Source organism: Sminthopsis crassicaudata, chromosome 1 (genome assembly GCF_048593235.1).
Source record: "Sminthopsis crassicaudata isolate SCR6 chromosome 1, ASM4859323v1, whole genome shotgun sequence".
NCBI classification, from domain to species: domain Eukaryota; kingdom Metazoa; phylum Chordata; class Mammalia; order Dasyuromorphia; family Dasyuridae; genus Sminthopsis; species Sminthopsis crassicaudata.
The window spans coordinates 737,229,181-737,246,959 of record NC_133617.1 but is presented as its reverse complement, the minus strand read 5'-3'; the positions used below and the strand labels follow the sequence as shown (position 1 = coordinate 737,246,959).

At 37.9% G+C, this 17,779-nt stretch overlaps 1 protein-coding gene across 2 annotated transcripts in view; it reads right to left on the bottom strand.

Moving 5' to 3' along the window:
- The window catches only part of CFAP20DC (CFAP20 domain containing), a 195,500-nt gene that overhangs the window by 67,008 nt on the left and 110,713 nt on the right, over positions 1–17,779 (bottom strand). For both annotated transcript variants that reach the window (XM_074284241.1, XM_074284242.1), the window contains exon 13: positions 4,332–4,691. In XM_074284241.1, the coding sequence (XP_074140342.1) occupies positions 4,332–4,691 (360 nt within the window). The remainder of the gene's footprint in view (positions 1–4,331; positions 4,692–17,779) is intronic.

Genomic DNA, 17,779 nt, shown 5'->3' with positions numbered 1-17,779 from the left:
GTTTAAAGTCTTTTATGAGTATTTCCAAGAAGCCTCTTTGGCTTGAGACCAATTTATACCACTCTTTGAGATTTCCTCTGTGGAATTTTGTCCTCTTCTGAGTTTGTGTTCTGGTCTTCCCTGTCACCATAGGAGCTTTCTTTGGTCAAGGTTCTTTTTTGTTTGTTGCTCATTTTCTTTGCTTTTCTTTTGGTATTTCCTTTTTTTTTTTTTTTTAATTTCAAGTGCAGCTCTGAGCCTTAGCTCAGAGCACAGGAGTCCATTGTGTTTGCAGGAGGATAGTTTTTCCTGTTTTCTGCTCTTTTCAGGAGCAGCCTGATTTCCCAGATAGCTAGAAACTGTCTCTTAGGTAAGTTGCAGTTGGTAGGCCAGAGGAAGAGAAAGGCACCATAATAGGCTTACTCTGAGGCAAGTAGATATGTAATACAGAAAAAGGAAGGCAGGAAAGAAGGGAGAGGGGAAGGGAAGGAGGCAAGAAAGAAAGGAGGGAGGAAAGGAAGGAAGGAAGGAAGGAGGGAAACAACCATTTGTTAAGTGCTTACTATATGCTGGGATCTGAGTTCAAATCCCAGGTATTCTTAACTAGTTGAGTGACCCTGGAAAAATTGCTTAAGGTTTTTGCAATTGGTCTAGACATATTCTAAGATCCCTTCCTGCTCAGATACTATAATCCAATCATTTTAGAACCCACACAGGGAAGAGCATTTTAAGCCCCTGCACAATGACCACAACAACTCACTTGGGAAAGATAAGGAGCCAAAAATGTAAGACACAAGTAAAACCTCACAGTATCTTTGTATTAAAAAGCAAACAGCACAGTTTTTCTCATCTCAAGCTGTGTTTACACATGTCATTTATTCAAACTGCTAAAAATCGGGTTTTTCCTTCCTATTTATTTCAGTTAATATATTTTGTCACTTCTTCACTAATTGTGCCAACATCTTTACCACTTACTTATCCACTTGATAAGTAATGAGATCTTTCAGTACAAGAGGAAGAGAAATAAAATTCAGAGACCCACCATCATATGAGATTCTGATTCCTTTTCCACAATTACCCTTAAAAAACATATAATATGGAAAAATCCCGAAATCCATTTTATAACCTCTTTTATTTCCTTTCAGTGATTTTTTGGGAGTAACACATCTTCTGGATATGGGAAACACTGAATTGCTTTTGGTAACTATGAAAACTCACTACTCTATTATGGCACCTAATGTCACACTCTGGTGATTTGTTGGTTAATTTTGCAAAATATTTGTTACAAGGGAGATGGTCCTCTTGGGAGGGGCAAGGTGGTAGAAGGACTATAACTAGAAATAAAGGTGATAAAAACCAAAATATAATGAAAAAGATTTTAAGAGAAAGAAATCTGCTGAGCTGATACTGAGTCTAATAAGCAGGAAGAGGTAGCTGGTCTATCTACTACATTTTCATGACTCATAATTTAAAAGAGGTAGTTGAGCCACAAATAAGGCACATAAGCCAACATCACTAAGCACGTTATCATAATCCAATGGATATTTCTACAAACAAATAAAAAATGGAGTAAAATATAATGAATATTTCATAAATCTTCAAAAAAGATTTTTTTTCTTTAAGTGAGCCACCTGGCTGAATTGTACTTTGTAGCTCTTCTATTCACAAATTACATTATATTATATTCACAAATTAAGTTCAATCTTGTTGAAATGACAAATGTAATTTCAGAAAGCTTTCCTTTAAAATCTTCAGGCTGCACATAATGACATTTACATTTTACAACGTTCGAATGATTCATTCAGAATTGTTTGAATATAGTTATACGTGCGGAAAAGTTTAATTACCAGCTATGTGCATGGTTGCAATATTACCTAGAGGGTTCTGCTTTTTTTCTTAATTAAAACTATTTGAAGTTAATAATAAAATACTCTCTTAAGATATGAATCGAATATTCCAAAGAAGTTGTCTACTAAATTAGTCGATTTACTAAATCTACTAAATTAGATAAGACTAATTAATGAGTCACACCAACCTGGCCAACTTCTTTCTGTATTAAATCCTATCCCTTTCATTAAGGGTTGCTTTAGTTTTACTTGTACTTTCAGGCCATTGGAAAGAGCAAATCTTCTCGATATTACCACAAAAACTTTTGACAGGAAATTTCCTGTGCCCTGAAGTCACTCCCTTCAGCTTTCCCTCAAACTTCTGTAATGTTTCTCTGTAAGTAGGACTTGGAGATGAGCTATAATCAAGCAAGCAGCAGCTAAGGGCTGCCCAGAGGGTGCCTGGGAGCCTGGGGGTAGAAGGTCTCGAGTTCAAATTCAGCCTCAGACACATTACAGCTGGAGATCCCTCATCTCAGCGTCCTCATCTGTCCAATGGGGATCACAACAGTCTCTCTCTCCTGGGGTTGTAGTGAGGATTAAATGAGATACCATTTGTAAAAAGTACTTAGCCCCAGAGCCGGGGCACAATGGGTGCTGTAGAAAAGTCAGCTATTCTTAGATTAATACAATAAACAAGCAGCCTTGGTGGGCTCACTGAAATCCCACCTTTGGGGAAGATGCAGCTCCCTGGAAGCAGGGGCTTCTCTCTCCTACAACAGCGGGAAAACAAGCTGGATGCTGAGGTCCTGGCGGGCCAGGGCGTTGCGATTACCAGCCAGGGAAGGACACAGCTTTAGAGTGAAGTTCAATGACAGCCATCTCCTCCTCTTGGATAAGACTAATTAATAAGAGTCACAGCAACCTGGCCAACCTCTTTCTGTACTACCTTGTTAAGCACCTGAATGACAGCAGCCAGGCCAGAGAGGTAGGACCCATGTGACCCTTCCCCTTTTACAAATAAGAAAACCTCATAAACCTCAGTTTATAGAAGTTGAGTAACACGTCAATCGTCAGGAGGCTTTGTCAGAGTCAGGACTCCCACATCTGACTCCAAACCACTTGATCTCTCAGACAATCAGAGAAAGGAGACATTGCTCTCAAAACCACCGAGCGACTTGTTTATAAGACACTGAGACATACACACATACACACAGAGACAGACAGACAGACAGGGAAAGGATCCTCAGCAAACAACTGTGCTCTATTCACTAGCATCTTTTGGGCTGAGCACAATAGTCTCTGCTAGGCTGCTGAAGATGTTTCAATATAAGATTTTACACTGTGACTCAGGATACATGGGTTATGACTTAGAAAGAAAATCTTTTAAGTTAAAAAAAAAAAAGCTTGAATGTCACATTTGAAACAGCCCCATTTGTTCACAATTTACTACATATAGTTACAGGGGGAATAGAAGAAAAAAGCCAGATTACATGAGAGAAAAATCAATCGGACAGGCACGCACACAGCTGCCAAACTAGCCTTTGCGATTCGGGCTGTGACACAGACTTTCTGTGAAACTTCAAACATGTAATTCCTTTTTTTTCTAGAATGCTATAAAGAGACTATCAAAGGCCCTGACTAATGAGGTTTTTTTGGTGGCTTAAATGCAGATTGTTATTGAAAGTCTATCACTTTCACTTGCAGGTTTTCAACTTTCAAGTAGGTCTGCATTTATAAGTCACAGGCAACAAGTAGTGCCATTGTGGGGGCTCTTACATGATGGAATTAACTTGTTTAACAAAACATGAGGATTTTTATTAATTTTGGGATATGAAATCCATGCTTTAATATTGAAACAATCGGATTGATTTTGTCTTTTTTAAAAAATTGATCCTATTTACAGTTAATTGATTTGTTCTGTAATTGCCTAAAATCGTGAATTTCTTGTCTCTGAACTTAGTTCAGAAATTCATCTTGCCTATAAGGTATTAAGTTTAGAAATTCAATTTTCTTGTTAATTACTGTCCTGTTCTTCCGAGAGGGTAATCTGCTAACCCTGAAGGACGTCTGGTTTGCTATTCAAAGAAGTCTGGTCCACTCTCTCTAATCTTGCAGGCAGCCTCAGACAATGACCACTTCTTAGTCACGGGACAGAAGCGGGGATTTTTGCTCGCCTCTCGTTTCTGATTGCTAACTTATCCTAACTTGTCGGCTGTCTATGAAGTCATATTCTTTGTCTTGCACTTTCCTAAAACTAGAAAAAGGGTAACCATTCCCCACTTCAGGGTTTTAGCTTAGCTGGGGAAATCTGAGATTCTATTTATTGGTAAATCTGTGCTTTACTAATAAATTAGACTTGGAATTCTGTTAATTTGTAACTTGTCGTAGCTATTCCAGCCTTAGAATGCAAAAGAATAGAAAAGAATATAGATGCCGACTCCCCTCATTCTGGACAAAAGGCCCTAGGAAAAGAGTAGGGGAGGAAACAGTAACACACAGGGAAACCAGAGGGAGATCACTCACAGATGGGTCAGGAATCAGGCCTGCATTTTCCGCTGGGATCTCTTTTAGGGAAGCTTTGTTTACTGACGCTGTGACTTGCGGGGGTTTGGTGACTCTGCGCAGAGTTTCCCTGGAAAGCTCAGGCCTTCTTAGTCTGGGAGAGAGGCATGGAGAGGGCCCTGCGCTCTTGTGAACACGGCTCTTGGGCGCAGATGTCTCCACGTAGGCACTTTTTACACGTTCTTTATATGTCCCGCTTCCAGACTTCCCCAGAATCCTTTCTAAGAGCAGCTCGGATGAAACTGTTGATTCACATAACCCTGCCGTGTTGGGGCCTGTGGTAGGGCCTGCTGATTCATGGATGAACAGACTCTGGGTGTCCTAAAATGTGGGGAACAAAAGGAAAACAATTTTGAGCAGAACCCTGTGGTGGACAAGTTATCATGTATTAGCCCTTAAACCAGTTCACAATTGGTGATTTTTATGATAACACGGTGACTTTAGAAACAATGGGTTTTATTTTTTAAAAACTCTTTGGATATGCTCCCTGGCCAGATCCTCTGTATAGAGCCTCTCAATGCATCCCATATTTACCAACTCCGTGATACTAAAACATTTTATAACTAGCACTCCATGAGTATATTTATTCCAATTAGAAAAGAGAGTCATGTGGTTACCAAAAATATCCATGTTTCTCACCTTCAGTTTTGTCATTTGAACATACAAGGAAACTGAAATGAACAGCCATCACTTAATACAGGCATGAAAATGTCACAAGACAGATTAGAGACCCATTTTAGTACTTCTTTCCCCCCTCAATGATCCCAAGATCTACAGATCAGAGGGATGGAATAATTATTTTATGTTATTTTAAAAAATATATATTTATTTTAACTTTTTTTTTGACAGTACATATGAATGGGTAATTTTTTACAATATTATCCCTTGCACTCCCTTCTGTGCCGAATTTTCCCCTCCTTTTCTCACCCCCTCCCCTAGATGCAGGCATTCTCATACATGTTAAATATGTCATGGTATCCTAGATACAATATATGTGTGCAAAACTGAATTTTGTTGTTGTTGTTGTTGTTGCACAGGAAGAATTGGGTTCAGAAGGTAAAAATAACCTGGGAAGAAAAACAAAAATGCAAACAGTTTACACTCATTTCCTGTAAAGTTCTGTTGTCTCCAGAGACTGCCGATCGCTCTGTGGCCTAGAGCAGAGACTTCTTCCTCCAGAGAGGCGCCCCAACTCTGGCGCAGACAAGACTCTCCCCTTGCTCAATGGCGTCTTCTTTCATCCTCCCAGAGAATGGGTGTGGAATAACTCAGGGGCTTCTGGGAAAAATACTTCAACCAATGAACTTGCTCCTTCTAAACATGTAAGCTCCTCCCCAGGAGTTCACAGGGGTAAAACTCCCCTAAAGGCCGGAACTAGAGAACTGTTAAGTACTGACTTAGCACTTAGTAAGAAAATAACAATTTCCCAGTGTTCCTTCTCTGGGTGTAGCTGATTCTGTCCATCATTGATCAATTGGATCTGAATTAGATCTTCTTTTTGTCAAAGATTCCTCGTCCATCAGAATTGATCCTCATACAGTATTGTTGGTGCCGTGTATGATGATCTCCTGGTCCTTCTCACTTCACTCAGCATCAGTTCCTATCAGTCTCTCCAAGCCTCTCTGAATTCATCCTGCCGGTCATTTCTTACAGAACAATAATATTCCATGATAATCATATACCATAGTTTACCCAACCATTCTCCAACTGATGAGGGGATAGAATAATTATATTGCATATTATCTTTTCAATTATGACAAGATGTGTGCCCCTAAACTGTAAACCATATTAGCTATTTCTTGGTAAGCTAATGTCTAACTATAATTTAAAATTTACTTATCAAGCAGAGCCAAGACAATGGATTAAAGGCAGGAACTCATCCAAACTCACTAATTGCTCTCCAAACAACTATAAAATAATACCTCAAATCAAGTTCTGGAATAGCAGAACCAATAAAAGGTCAGGATGAAACACATGTTCAGTGTGAGACAATAAAAGAAGTTGGCAGGAAGGTCTGTCTCGCTGGGGCAGTTATAGTGCAGGCCATTTTCTGGTAAGCCAGGAGCACTGACAGCGGTATTGATAACTCTCAGACCACAGAAGTGGGAGGAAGGAATGGACAACTGATCAGGAGGAGATAATAGGGAACTGAGTGCAGGCACAGGGTTCAAGACTGTTGCACTGCCCACAGAGAGTTCTAGGTCACAGTCCCATAATGAGAAGAAACACTAGCTCACTAGCACTTGAGCTTCAGTGGAAGGGGACCCCTGGTCTCAGTTCAGAGGGTAAAAGAGTGCTCATGGTCTTTCACAGACCAGAAGATTAGTGACAACACATTTCCTGTGATCATGCCAGCTTGCAAGTACTAAAAAACTTAAGAGACTCCCCTAAAGTCTTGATTGTTTCTAACATTTGTTGTTTAACTCACTCATTCTTTAGAATTACATTATTTAATTTCCAATTGGTGTTTAGGCTACTTTTCTTTGACTTTTACCTTCTGTTTATGTATATCCCCTTCTAACTGTCCTAAAAAGGTACAGTTCAGTATCATTTCCCCTTTTTTTCCTTTCCTGTTTACCTTTCCATGTTTCTCTTAAGGTCTATATTTGAAGACAAAGTTTTCTGTTTAGTTCTGGTCTTTTCAATAGAAATGATTCTATTGAATCCCTTCCTTCACTGAAGATTCATCTCCTCTCCTGAGAGATGATGCTCAGTTGTACTGGGCGGCAGATTCTTGATTGTAATCCCAGGCCCTTTGCCTTCTGGAATATGGTATTCCAGATCCTCTGATCCTTTATTGTAGAAGCTGCCAGATCCTGGGAAATTCTGACTGTGGCTTCTCCATACTTTGAATGTTTTTTTTCCTGGCAGCTTGCAGTACTTTTTCCATGAGATTATAGTTCTGGAGTTTTGCAACAATGTTTCCTAGGGTTTTCCTTGTGGGATCTCTTTCTGGAGATGATGGATGGATTCTTTCAATGACTATTTTGCTTTCTGGTTCCAATCTATCAGGGCAGTTTTCCTTGATGATCTCTTGAAGAATGCTATCCAGTCTCTATTTTTGGTCATGGCCTTCAGGTACACCAATGATTTTTAAATGATCTCTTCTGCATCTATTTTCCAGACTGGCTGTTTTTCCAATGAGGTATTTTACATTTTCTTCCATTTTTAAAATTCTTTTTAGTTTGTTTGACTGATTCAACTGTCTCTTAAGTCATTAACTTTCATTTGCCTGGTTCTAGTTTTTAATGTGTGGTTTTCTTCAGTTAGCTTTTATATCTCTTTTTCCATTTCATTAATTCTATTTTTTAAGGTGTTGTTTTCTTCAGTTGATTTTTTTTTTTGCATTTGGCCAATTGTATTTTTTAAGGAATTGTTTTCTTCAGTCAATTTTTGTCTTTCCCTTTCCAAGCTGTTAACTCTCTCTCAAATACTTCTCATTTCTTTTCCCAATTTTTCTTCTAGCTCTTATTTACTTTTGAAAATTCTTTATGGACATTTCCAAAAGCTTCTTTGGGTTTGAGACCAATTCATATTACTCTTTGAAATTTCCTCTGTGGACATTTTGTCTTTGTCTGTGTTTTTAATCTTCCCTGTCACCACAGTAGCTTTTTATGGTTAAGATTCTTTTCTGTTTCTTGCTCATTTTCTTTCTTTTTTCCCCATTTTGTGACTCTTAAGGTCAAGCTCTGCTCTTGAGGTTCAGGGGACCCGGTCTCAAGCTTCTTGTGTAGCTCTGAGCCTTGGCTTTGAACACAGGGTTCAACCCTTGCATTCAATGTCTTACTCACAGCAAGTAACACTACCTGTTCTCTCCAGAAAATAGCGCGGTTTCCCAGAGTTTGCCTTCTGACCTGTGACTGGAAGCTGCCCCACTGGTCTGCTCCACCACTGAGCCAGGATCGAGGCTCTTAGCTGCTGATCTGCTGTGATTAAGACCCTCTCACTGGCTTTTCCAGCATCTGGACTGATCACCCCTTTCAGCCTAGTGAGAATGATCTTTCTTGAGTGTATATGAAAATAAAGTAAAAATAGGTACATAATTTAAACAAAAAAAGCTGATATCATAAGCAAATTAGGGGAGTACAGAATATTTTACTTGTCAGATCTATGGATATCATAAGAATTTATGACCACAAGAGATAGAGAGCATTATGAGAAGCAAAATGAATAATTTTGATTACATTAAGTTTAAAAAGATTTTTTTCCAAAGAAAACCAATGCAGCCAAAGCAGGAAACCAAAGAAAAAAACTGGAAAAATTTTTTTCTTTAACAAGCTCCTATTAAAAAGGCCTCATTTCTCAAATATATAAAGAGCTGAGTCAAATTTCTAAGAATACAAGTCATCCCCACTTGATGATAAATGGTCAAAGGATATGAAGAGATATTTTTCACAAGAAATCAAAGCTATCTATAGTCACATGAAAAAATATTCTAAATCACTACAGATTAGAGAAATGCAACTTAAAACAACTCTGGGGTAACAATTCACATCTAATGAGATTGATGAATATAATTGAAGAGGAAAACGATAAACATGAGAGGGGATGTGAGAAAGCTGAGACATTTTTAAAGCACTGTTGGTAGAGTGAACTGACCCAACTATTCTGGAGAACAATGTTTAAAGGGCTATAAAACTGCACATTTTTTTATCCAGCAATTCCACTACTAGGTCTGTCAAAGAGATTTTTTTAAAAAAGGAAAAGAACATTTATGTCCAAAATATTAGTAAGTGACTCTTTTTGTGGTAGCAAAGAATTGAAAATTAAGGGGATACTCATCAATTAGGGAATAATGGAACAAGTTGTGGTATATTGGTTATGATGGAATACTACTATAAGAAAAGATGAGCAGGATGCTGAGAGAAAAATATGGGAAGACTTATATGAACTGATGCAAAGGGAAGTGAGCAAAACCAGGTGAACGATAGACATATTGTATGATGATCAACTGTGGGGAGCAGTTCATGAGTGTTTCATGACATATGTAATACTGAACTTGGGCTTAGAAGAAAGCAAAAGATTTAGCAGGAGTAGTAGAGAAGACAATTCAGTCATACATGGGATGTTCAACATATTAGCTACTCTGATCAATGCAATGATCTAAGACAATTCAAAAAGGCACATAATGAAAAATTTTCACCTATCACCAAAGAAAGAATTGACTGAGCCTGAATTCTAATTAAAGCCTAACTTTAATTTTTCTTAATTGTCTTCATCTGCCTTGTTTTTATTTCTTACTGCTTTCTTTGGAAATATATTTTGCATTATTACACACATATAATCTATAGCAAATTGCTTCCTTTCTCAAAGAGGAATTAGGGAAGGGGGGAAATTTGAAACTCAAATAAAAAATGCTAAAATTGTCTTTACATGTAATTGAAGAAAAAAATAATCTTTTTATGACAATAAAGACAATAGTTTTCCTTGGGAAGCAGGATGATAATATTCTAGATAAAGATTTAAAGACAGAAATTTGCTCTTTTATTCTAACATGTATTTGAAAATCAAGTTGGGTATTACCACCCAGGAAATAACAAGTAAATGTTCAAACATTAGGGATTTATATTTCCTCTGAATATCTTGCATAAGAACAGTTTTTACTATGGAGATCTGAGAAGTTTTTGCCTTTCAAAGATCAAATATAGAAAATAAGTTTAATTTTTCCTTTCTGTTATCTCATCTTTTTTTTTCCTTTGCTACTTACTTGTCATTATTTTCCATTGGTCTTTACTTTTTGTTGTTGTTCAAAAATGAAATAAAAACATAGCTTATATGTCATATATTGTATTATTGAATTAAAATTTTATTGTATTATTGAATTAAAATTTTCTTTTCATAAGTAAATCTATAATTAATACAGACTTTTATGAAAATCCCCATAAGGTTGGTCGACAATTCATTGTATATCCCAAAAATCCAGAGTTCCCAAATGGGTTTTAAGTTCAGGTTAATTTCTATTGACATGAGATGGCTTAAGAGACAAACGAAGGTACATATAGAGTAGCTAGTGCACAGTAAGAGAAAATGATTTATTTCTCATCACTCCTTCCCATTTCTACCTGAAATAGACCATTCTGTTTTAATCTCATCATACAACATACCATGCTTGGAATTAATTGTCTTCCCTTCGCCTCCTGCTGAAAACCTTTGCTTTCTCAGCTAAGTTCAGATACTCCAAACTCCCAATATTCTTCCCACAGCTACAAGTAATCCCTCCTGTCGGCCTTCCTTTTTGAAACTCTCATGCTACTCTGTCTTCTATGATGCACTCACTTTATTTTTATTGTTTTTTTGTGAGGCAGTTGGGGTTATATGACTTGTTCAGGGTCACACAGTTGGAAGTGTTAAGTTTCTGAGGTCCTCCTGACTCCAGAGTTGGTGCTCTATCCACTGCCTCTCACTCACTCTATTTAAACTGGATTATAGTTCCTTGACTCTATCTCATTCCTATGAGATTAAATGTATCCTGAGGGCAGGGATTATTGCTCTTCACCTCTGTACACCTGGCACAGTGCTTTGCACACACTAAATCTCAGTATTTTTACACTGTCTGAATTACAAACTAGTCAAGGCAATCCATCCCGACCTCTCCGATTCTGTCCACAGTCAGTCTGGGTCACTGTTATCCTCTTGGATCAGACCAACTCCTTTGTGCCTTGAATCCTTGCAAAAATTCCCCCTTGTTGGTAATTCACTTCGGCTCAGATTTCTTGGACAACTAACTGCTTGGTTTCAGGAAAACTATCTAATTTTCCCATATTGATAATGACTATGCTAGAATTGCTTACCTTCTCAACTTCCCCCATCTCATCTTTCTCCTCAGCTAGGGCTCAGTACAGTAACTGAAGCAGAATCATTATTGCTATAGGAACAAGGAGACATTGTTTAGGCTGAGACAAAGCTTAAGAGGGATGATGGTAGAAATACAGAACTCTTTTGAGTTAAGCTAGAATAAACTTCCCAATCCTTGGGTGACTGAGTAAAATCTGGCTATGCAGAGGATGGGCCAGGATTTCCCCTCCTAAGAGACCATTTCTAGAGAAAGGGCTTCACAAAGTTACCAACAATTATGCATTCTAAGATGTGACAATCCTTCTTCTCCCTCATGCCACAAATAACCCAAACTCTAGCATTTAGAGATTAGTCAGTCAAGCAACATTTATGAAACACCTACTATGCGTGAGATGAGGCAGCTCATCATCAATTGAGGTTGTACAGTTAGCAACAACAGTTAGCAGTGGATAATGTCTTGGACCTGGAGTCAGGAAGATGGACCTTCCTGAATTCAAATTTGATTTCAGATACTCCCTAGCTGTGTGACCATGGACACGTTACTTTACCCTGTTTGCCTCAGTTTCCTCCCCTATCAAATAAGCTGGCAAAAGAAATGGCAAATCACCGCAGTATCTCTGCCAAGGAACCCCAAATGGGGTCATCAAGAACTGGACACAATTAAAGAACAAATGTAACGTGTCAGATTCTGGGCTAACCCTGGGGAGCTCCAGCCAAGTAGGAGACAGACAAACATGTACAAGGCAAGTGGCGTGCAAGGTGAAGAGGAAGTAATTATCAGAACAATAGTTGGGTGAGCTACCAGGAGGATTTTAGCGGGGACCCGAGGGAGCTAGGGGTGTCACTAATCAGAATGAAGGAGGGAGAACATTCCAGGCTGGAGGACAACCAGAAAAAACATCCAGAGCCGAGAAACGGCTTGTCTTGTTTGTGAAATAGCCAGTGTCAGGGTCCTCAAATGCCAGTGCAGGTTAGTTTGCTCCTAGAGGCAGAAAGAAGCCACTGTAGTTTACTGAGAAGGGGGTGACATGATAGGACCTCTGGTTCAGGACATAAGGTGGACCAGTGGATAGAGCACCGGTTCTTAAGTCAGGAGGACCCAGTTCAAATCCAGCCTCAGATACTAGCTGTGTGACCCTGGGCAAGTCACTTAACCCCAAATACCTCCACAAAAAACTAATCAAAAACATAAAAAATCACAAATCATGGTTGAATGGACGATGGACTGCAGTGATAAGTCTGCCTCTTCACCAACTGTGGCAATAGCCCAGGTATATGGTAATTGGTCTTGAGCAACCCAGAGTCCAGTCATTTTGTGTCTATTCCTATGGTGTGAGGTTACAGAATTCTGGAAAAGGGATTTCTTAGGCTCAAGGTAGGTTTTTTGACCTAGCACTAAACCCAATATACAGTAATTGTAAAGACTGCCATGGTAGTCAAACACTTTCTGTAGGTCTGAAAAGTCAAGCTAAGTTGGAGAGGAGTTTCCTTTCCTTGAACTATTTAACGTTCATTCATACCTCTATCATCGGGCAACAAAATTGTGGAAAAATGTGCTGTGTGTAAATTGAAGTTCAGGGGTCCTTTGGAAAGAACGCCCTCCTTTGGCACTTCAAGACCATGACAATCCCCTTCCCCTTATCAGATCTTTTGACCACATCTGACAGTCTCAAACCCTAAAAAAATAAATTCCCATAGGTTGTCTGCCTTTCCCTGCTCCCAGTGAAAGTACAGACCCAAGTATGACAGATTTTTTATTTTTAAAATGCCAGTGATATGTGGCTTCTAGTGAGAGGAAGATGTGAAATGACAGATGGTCCTGGGTCATGTTGGGCTAGGGACCCTCCACTCAGATCAGTAAGACAAGCTGTTATGTCTAATTTCACGAGCTTTATGGCTGAGTGAAGGACCTGGTCAATAAAGTAATGAGCTGCTACCAGCTGTGCCTACTCTGTCATGAACATGGTGTCCTTGGACTTCATCATGGGACTTCCATCCCAAAGGCGAGACCATCATGATGGTGTGCTAGTCATACCAATCAATAGAGCCGGTTTCCTCCCTTGTATATACACTGCAAAGGTAGGTGCTCTTGGAGAAATATTCCACCTACCCACTTCATTTCCAGTTGGGGTCATAGTTCCTTTCTCACCTTTTTAGAGCCATTTTACCTGCAAATGGATATACACTTTTCTACAGAATACTATTCCCAGACATGATCATCGGCATGTTGGAACCAAATATCTATGGTTTCACTTCCTGACATCAGGATTATCAGATAACATATATTCATTGCTGATTGTCAATAATGTTGTGCACTCCCATCTAGAAAATTGACAAACTGTTGATTTCTGTCTCGGTTCTTCCTACGTTTAGGATCTAACATACCTAGACAAATTGTCAATCACGACTTAAGATATTGGAGGTTACTTAAGTCAACTGTATTGGATGTTGATAAGGGCTACTTACTATCACTGAGCTTTGGAAGCTAAATAGGGCTGTTAATACAAAGTCCTTTCTCCTCTCTAACAATGTCACTTAAGCCCATCCCAAAACCCCTGCTCACTCTCTGTCTGATTCTTGGACTAGTTTAGCAGCCTCCCTAGTTTTTGAGGGTTATTTATAATGTCCAAAAGTGAGCACAATTCTCTAGCTGTAGTGGGGCAGTGGGTAGAAGACCAAACTTGGAGGGACGAAGACCTGAGTTCAAAAGCTGCCTTGGACACTTACACAGATTGTAATTGGGCAATGGAAACTATCAATTTAAGGGAATTTAAGAAGGGTGCCAGAAATGTTCTCACTTAAAAATTCCAAGACCAATCTAGTATGCCCTATAGTCAAATGGATTGAAATATAAGGCTAAAAAGAGCCAAGTCAAAAAATTAGACTAAGATCTATGGGTAATATTTTAGTTTATTCTGATTTACTTTTGGGGAAGGGGATTAAAAATAAAATAAAAATAATCTGGTAATACTCTGATACAACATGAAATTTTTAAAAAATTAACTGTTCCTCTAAAAAGATACATTTCCTAATTGTTAATGTTTATACGATAGATATAAGAAAACTACAAGTGTAATGAAATACATTCTAAACAACTAATATGTTTTTAAATTTTATTTGTTCATCGTTATAAGGAGGTAAGTGAATTGATGTTATAAATTCTGTTTTAGTGTGAATTTCAGAGATAATGACATTCTTTTTTGCTTATTATGGGCTACTTAAAAACCCATGTTCTAATCTCATCCTATTAAAATAAGTTAGTGTAATTTTTCAGAGTATTAAAGAAGTTGTCATGCTATTTATCTAGAAATACAAACTGATTCTCTAAATCAGCAATTTAAAATATGTTTATTTAACATAATTTATTTTCTTAAAGTTCCAAATCTCTTGGATTATTTTTCTTTTAGGCTAAGGAACATTTGTTTGTTAAATATTCAATCATGTAATTGTGCCAGGAACATCAATATAGTTTGCTTGATTAATTGTAGCTCAGCATATGTATACTGAAAATGAGAGAGATTTCCCTGAGGAATTAGCACTTCTACAGTTAAAATTACATTCCTTAAAAGGACATGCAGATGGTCATTTGGACAATAATTCTGGAATACATAAAACTGATTGCTCTTGCTGGGCTGTAATTCTTTAAAAGAACATTCTAATGATTCTTGAGGACTATCTCCTTGGAACAGATGGGGTATCCTTCCTTTTGTATATCCAACAACTTTAATATTCTGTAACTCAGAAGCTGCTTTTTTTTAGCCTTTGTAAAAAGTGAATGATATTGTTTATTTTTATTAATACTGCTCTTTTAATTATGTCAAACATGAGAAAAGTTTTGATTTATTTAAAATCTGTGTGACAAAATGAGTCCCTAACACTGCTGTTTGTTTTTGAAGATCATTTTAATTTCGCAGGTGAGAGCCATAGGCATCTAACTTTTGTCCAAGTTTTCACGCTTTTACCAACTGACTGCCTATACTGATGGCTAAGTCTCAATCACTCATTCACTTTAAGCTCCTGCTACACTGCAATTCAAACAGCTGTCTCTCTGTCTCTCTTTCCCTTGTTCCCTCTTCCTCTCTGTCTCTCTTTCTCATTCTCTCTATCTCCCTCTCTCCTTCCCTTCTCTCTTTAAGGAACATGTGTAGAGAAGTATGTGCAAAATACAAAAGAAGTCACCATGAAGCATTGGAGAGGACCAGCAGACCTCCCCATCCCACATGGCCCTGAGAATAGTTTCCGGGGGAGGGGAAAAGGGATGCATTATGGGTAAGAGCACAGCTAAGCAGAGACACAGAGACAAGATGGAAGGTCGTGGATGAGGGACTGGAGATGACCACTTTGGCTGGAACAGAGAAGACACACAGGGAAAGGGAAGCAGTGTATATTTGGATATCATCTACTGTTTGGCAGGCACAATACTAAGCACTTTATAAATATGATCTCATTTGATCCTCACAACCACCTTGAATAGCAGATGCTCTTTTATTTCCATTTTCCAGCTGAGGAAACTGAGGCAGGTGGTGATTAGGTGACTTGTACAAGGTCACACCTCTGGTTAAGTGTCTGAGGCTGGACATGAAGTTTTGCCCGCTGTGCTCCTGACCTGCCTCTGCAAAGAGGAAAGTCCTGTAATTACAGGCCTCTGACAACAGTAAAATTGATTTGTGACTTAAAAATGGTCAGCAGGTCATTATGATTATAGCTAAGATCATTAGCTAGCAGGACAAACCAAGCTATTTTTTCCCCTAATCCAAGAACAGGATTAGAAACCACTGGGGAGAAATGTATTCATAAAGTTACATCTCAGATTTTAAAAGATGTTAATAAAACAGAAATATTTGGCAAAGATTAATGGTATTTTAATTTTATTGGTAATGAGTCAATGGAAAAGCAAAGCATTCTGGGAAATGTACCTGTTTTCAACAGAAAGTTTAACTTCAAATATAGGATTTCATTTTGAAACCATTAGGACTTTTCTTATGGAACTAATCCTTCACATCACAGAAAATGAAGCTGCTAGATAATTACCAAATAACAGAAAATTTCTAGGAAATAGTATATTTACTAATAGTTCACAATGAAATCTGAGGTGTTGTGGTATAAAACTTCATCCCAGGAAGTTGAGGTAAGTATAGACAGGTTAAGCAGCTCCAGCACGGGTACACCACTGATGGCCTGCAACCCAAGTCCTTGGACACAAGCATGGGCTTCCCTGCCCTTCTATTACAGCAGCTTCAGAAAAAGGAGGCGAGAAATTGCAAGATATCTCAGATGGCAAAGGTTTCTTTCATTGGAATTAAATATATACTTCTTAATAATATTTTTCATGCTGAACTTCCTTTGAAATCCTGATATATCTCTACCCCTCCCCTCAAATCCCAGAACTTCACAAAGTGATGGAACAATTAGGAACAAAGGCTCTCAGGTTTCAGTTTTCTCATCACACCAAAGATAATTGATCAACATTCAACATTAGCATATATGTATATTTTTATAAATACAAAGGATTATTCATCCAGTCCAGTAAATTCAGCAGTTTTACAGATTAGGTTGTGATCTACTAATGAAAATCAAATGCAATCAATTCAAAGTGGAGTCCTATCACTTTAAAGTTTTTTTTTTTTAATACAAATATGAAATATTTTGATTATCTTCCTTTCACTATACAAAAATATATACATTGGTTACGCTAAAATTGTGATCCAAACACAGGCATGTTAGGGAAAAACAGAGAGGTCAAACACATAGAAGTCTCTAGTCATAAAAACTCATATAGAATATAACAAGTATAATTATTATTACTGGGCACTGAATTGATTTAGATGAAGAAATATCTTCAAAACAAAGAGATAGTTAGGAAATACTGACTAGTTCTTTCAATAAGTATTCTTAAAATTGCCCCACTAAGGCTTGTCTAATGACTCAAAAGAAGTGAAAATTTGGCAACTGTGCCACTGGAAGGCTAATCTGAATAACAATCCAAGTAGATCTTTTGGGTTTTGATTTTCTAAAATGGGTTTTACATAGATCTAATTAAGGAGTCGACAGGAAAAAACACTTTCTTTTGTGCTGCAAGCTGCATTTTTAGACACCCAAAGTATCAGTGTTTTTATTGAGGAACAAGTGGGACATCAAGAAGCAGCTAGATAACTCGGTGGATGGAGCATTGGGCCTGAAATCAGGAAGATTACATCTAGCCTTACATATTTACCAGCTGTGTGACTTTAGAGAAGTCACTTCATCCTATCTGCCTTAGTCCACTAAGGAAGGAAATGATAAACAGCCCCATTAACTGCCAAGAACACTCCATACAGGACCAGAGTCAGATATGACCCGAACAAACAAACGAGTAGTCAGCAAGCACTTATCAAATTCTTGCTATATGGAGGCACTATGCCAACTTTTGAATATACAGAGACAAAATGACACAGTCCCTTAATAAGCTGATATGAAGGAAGAGTTAAATATCAATTTAAATCCAACACAAATGGAAAAGATTTCATGCCATAAACTTTAAGAATAAAGCAATTAAAACAATTACAGACAATATAAAACATTTGAGATTCTACTTGCTAAGACAAACCCAGGAACTACATACAACACAGTTATAA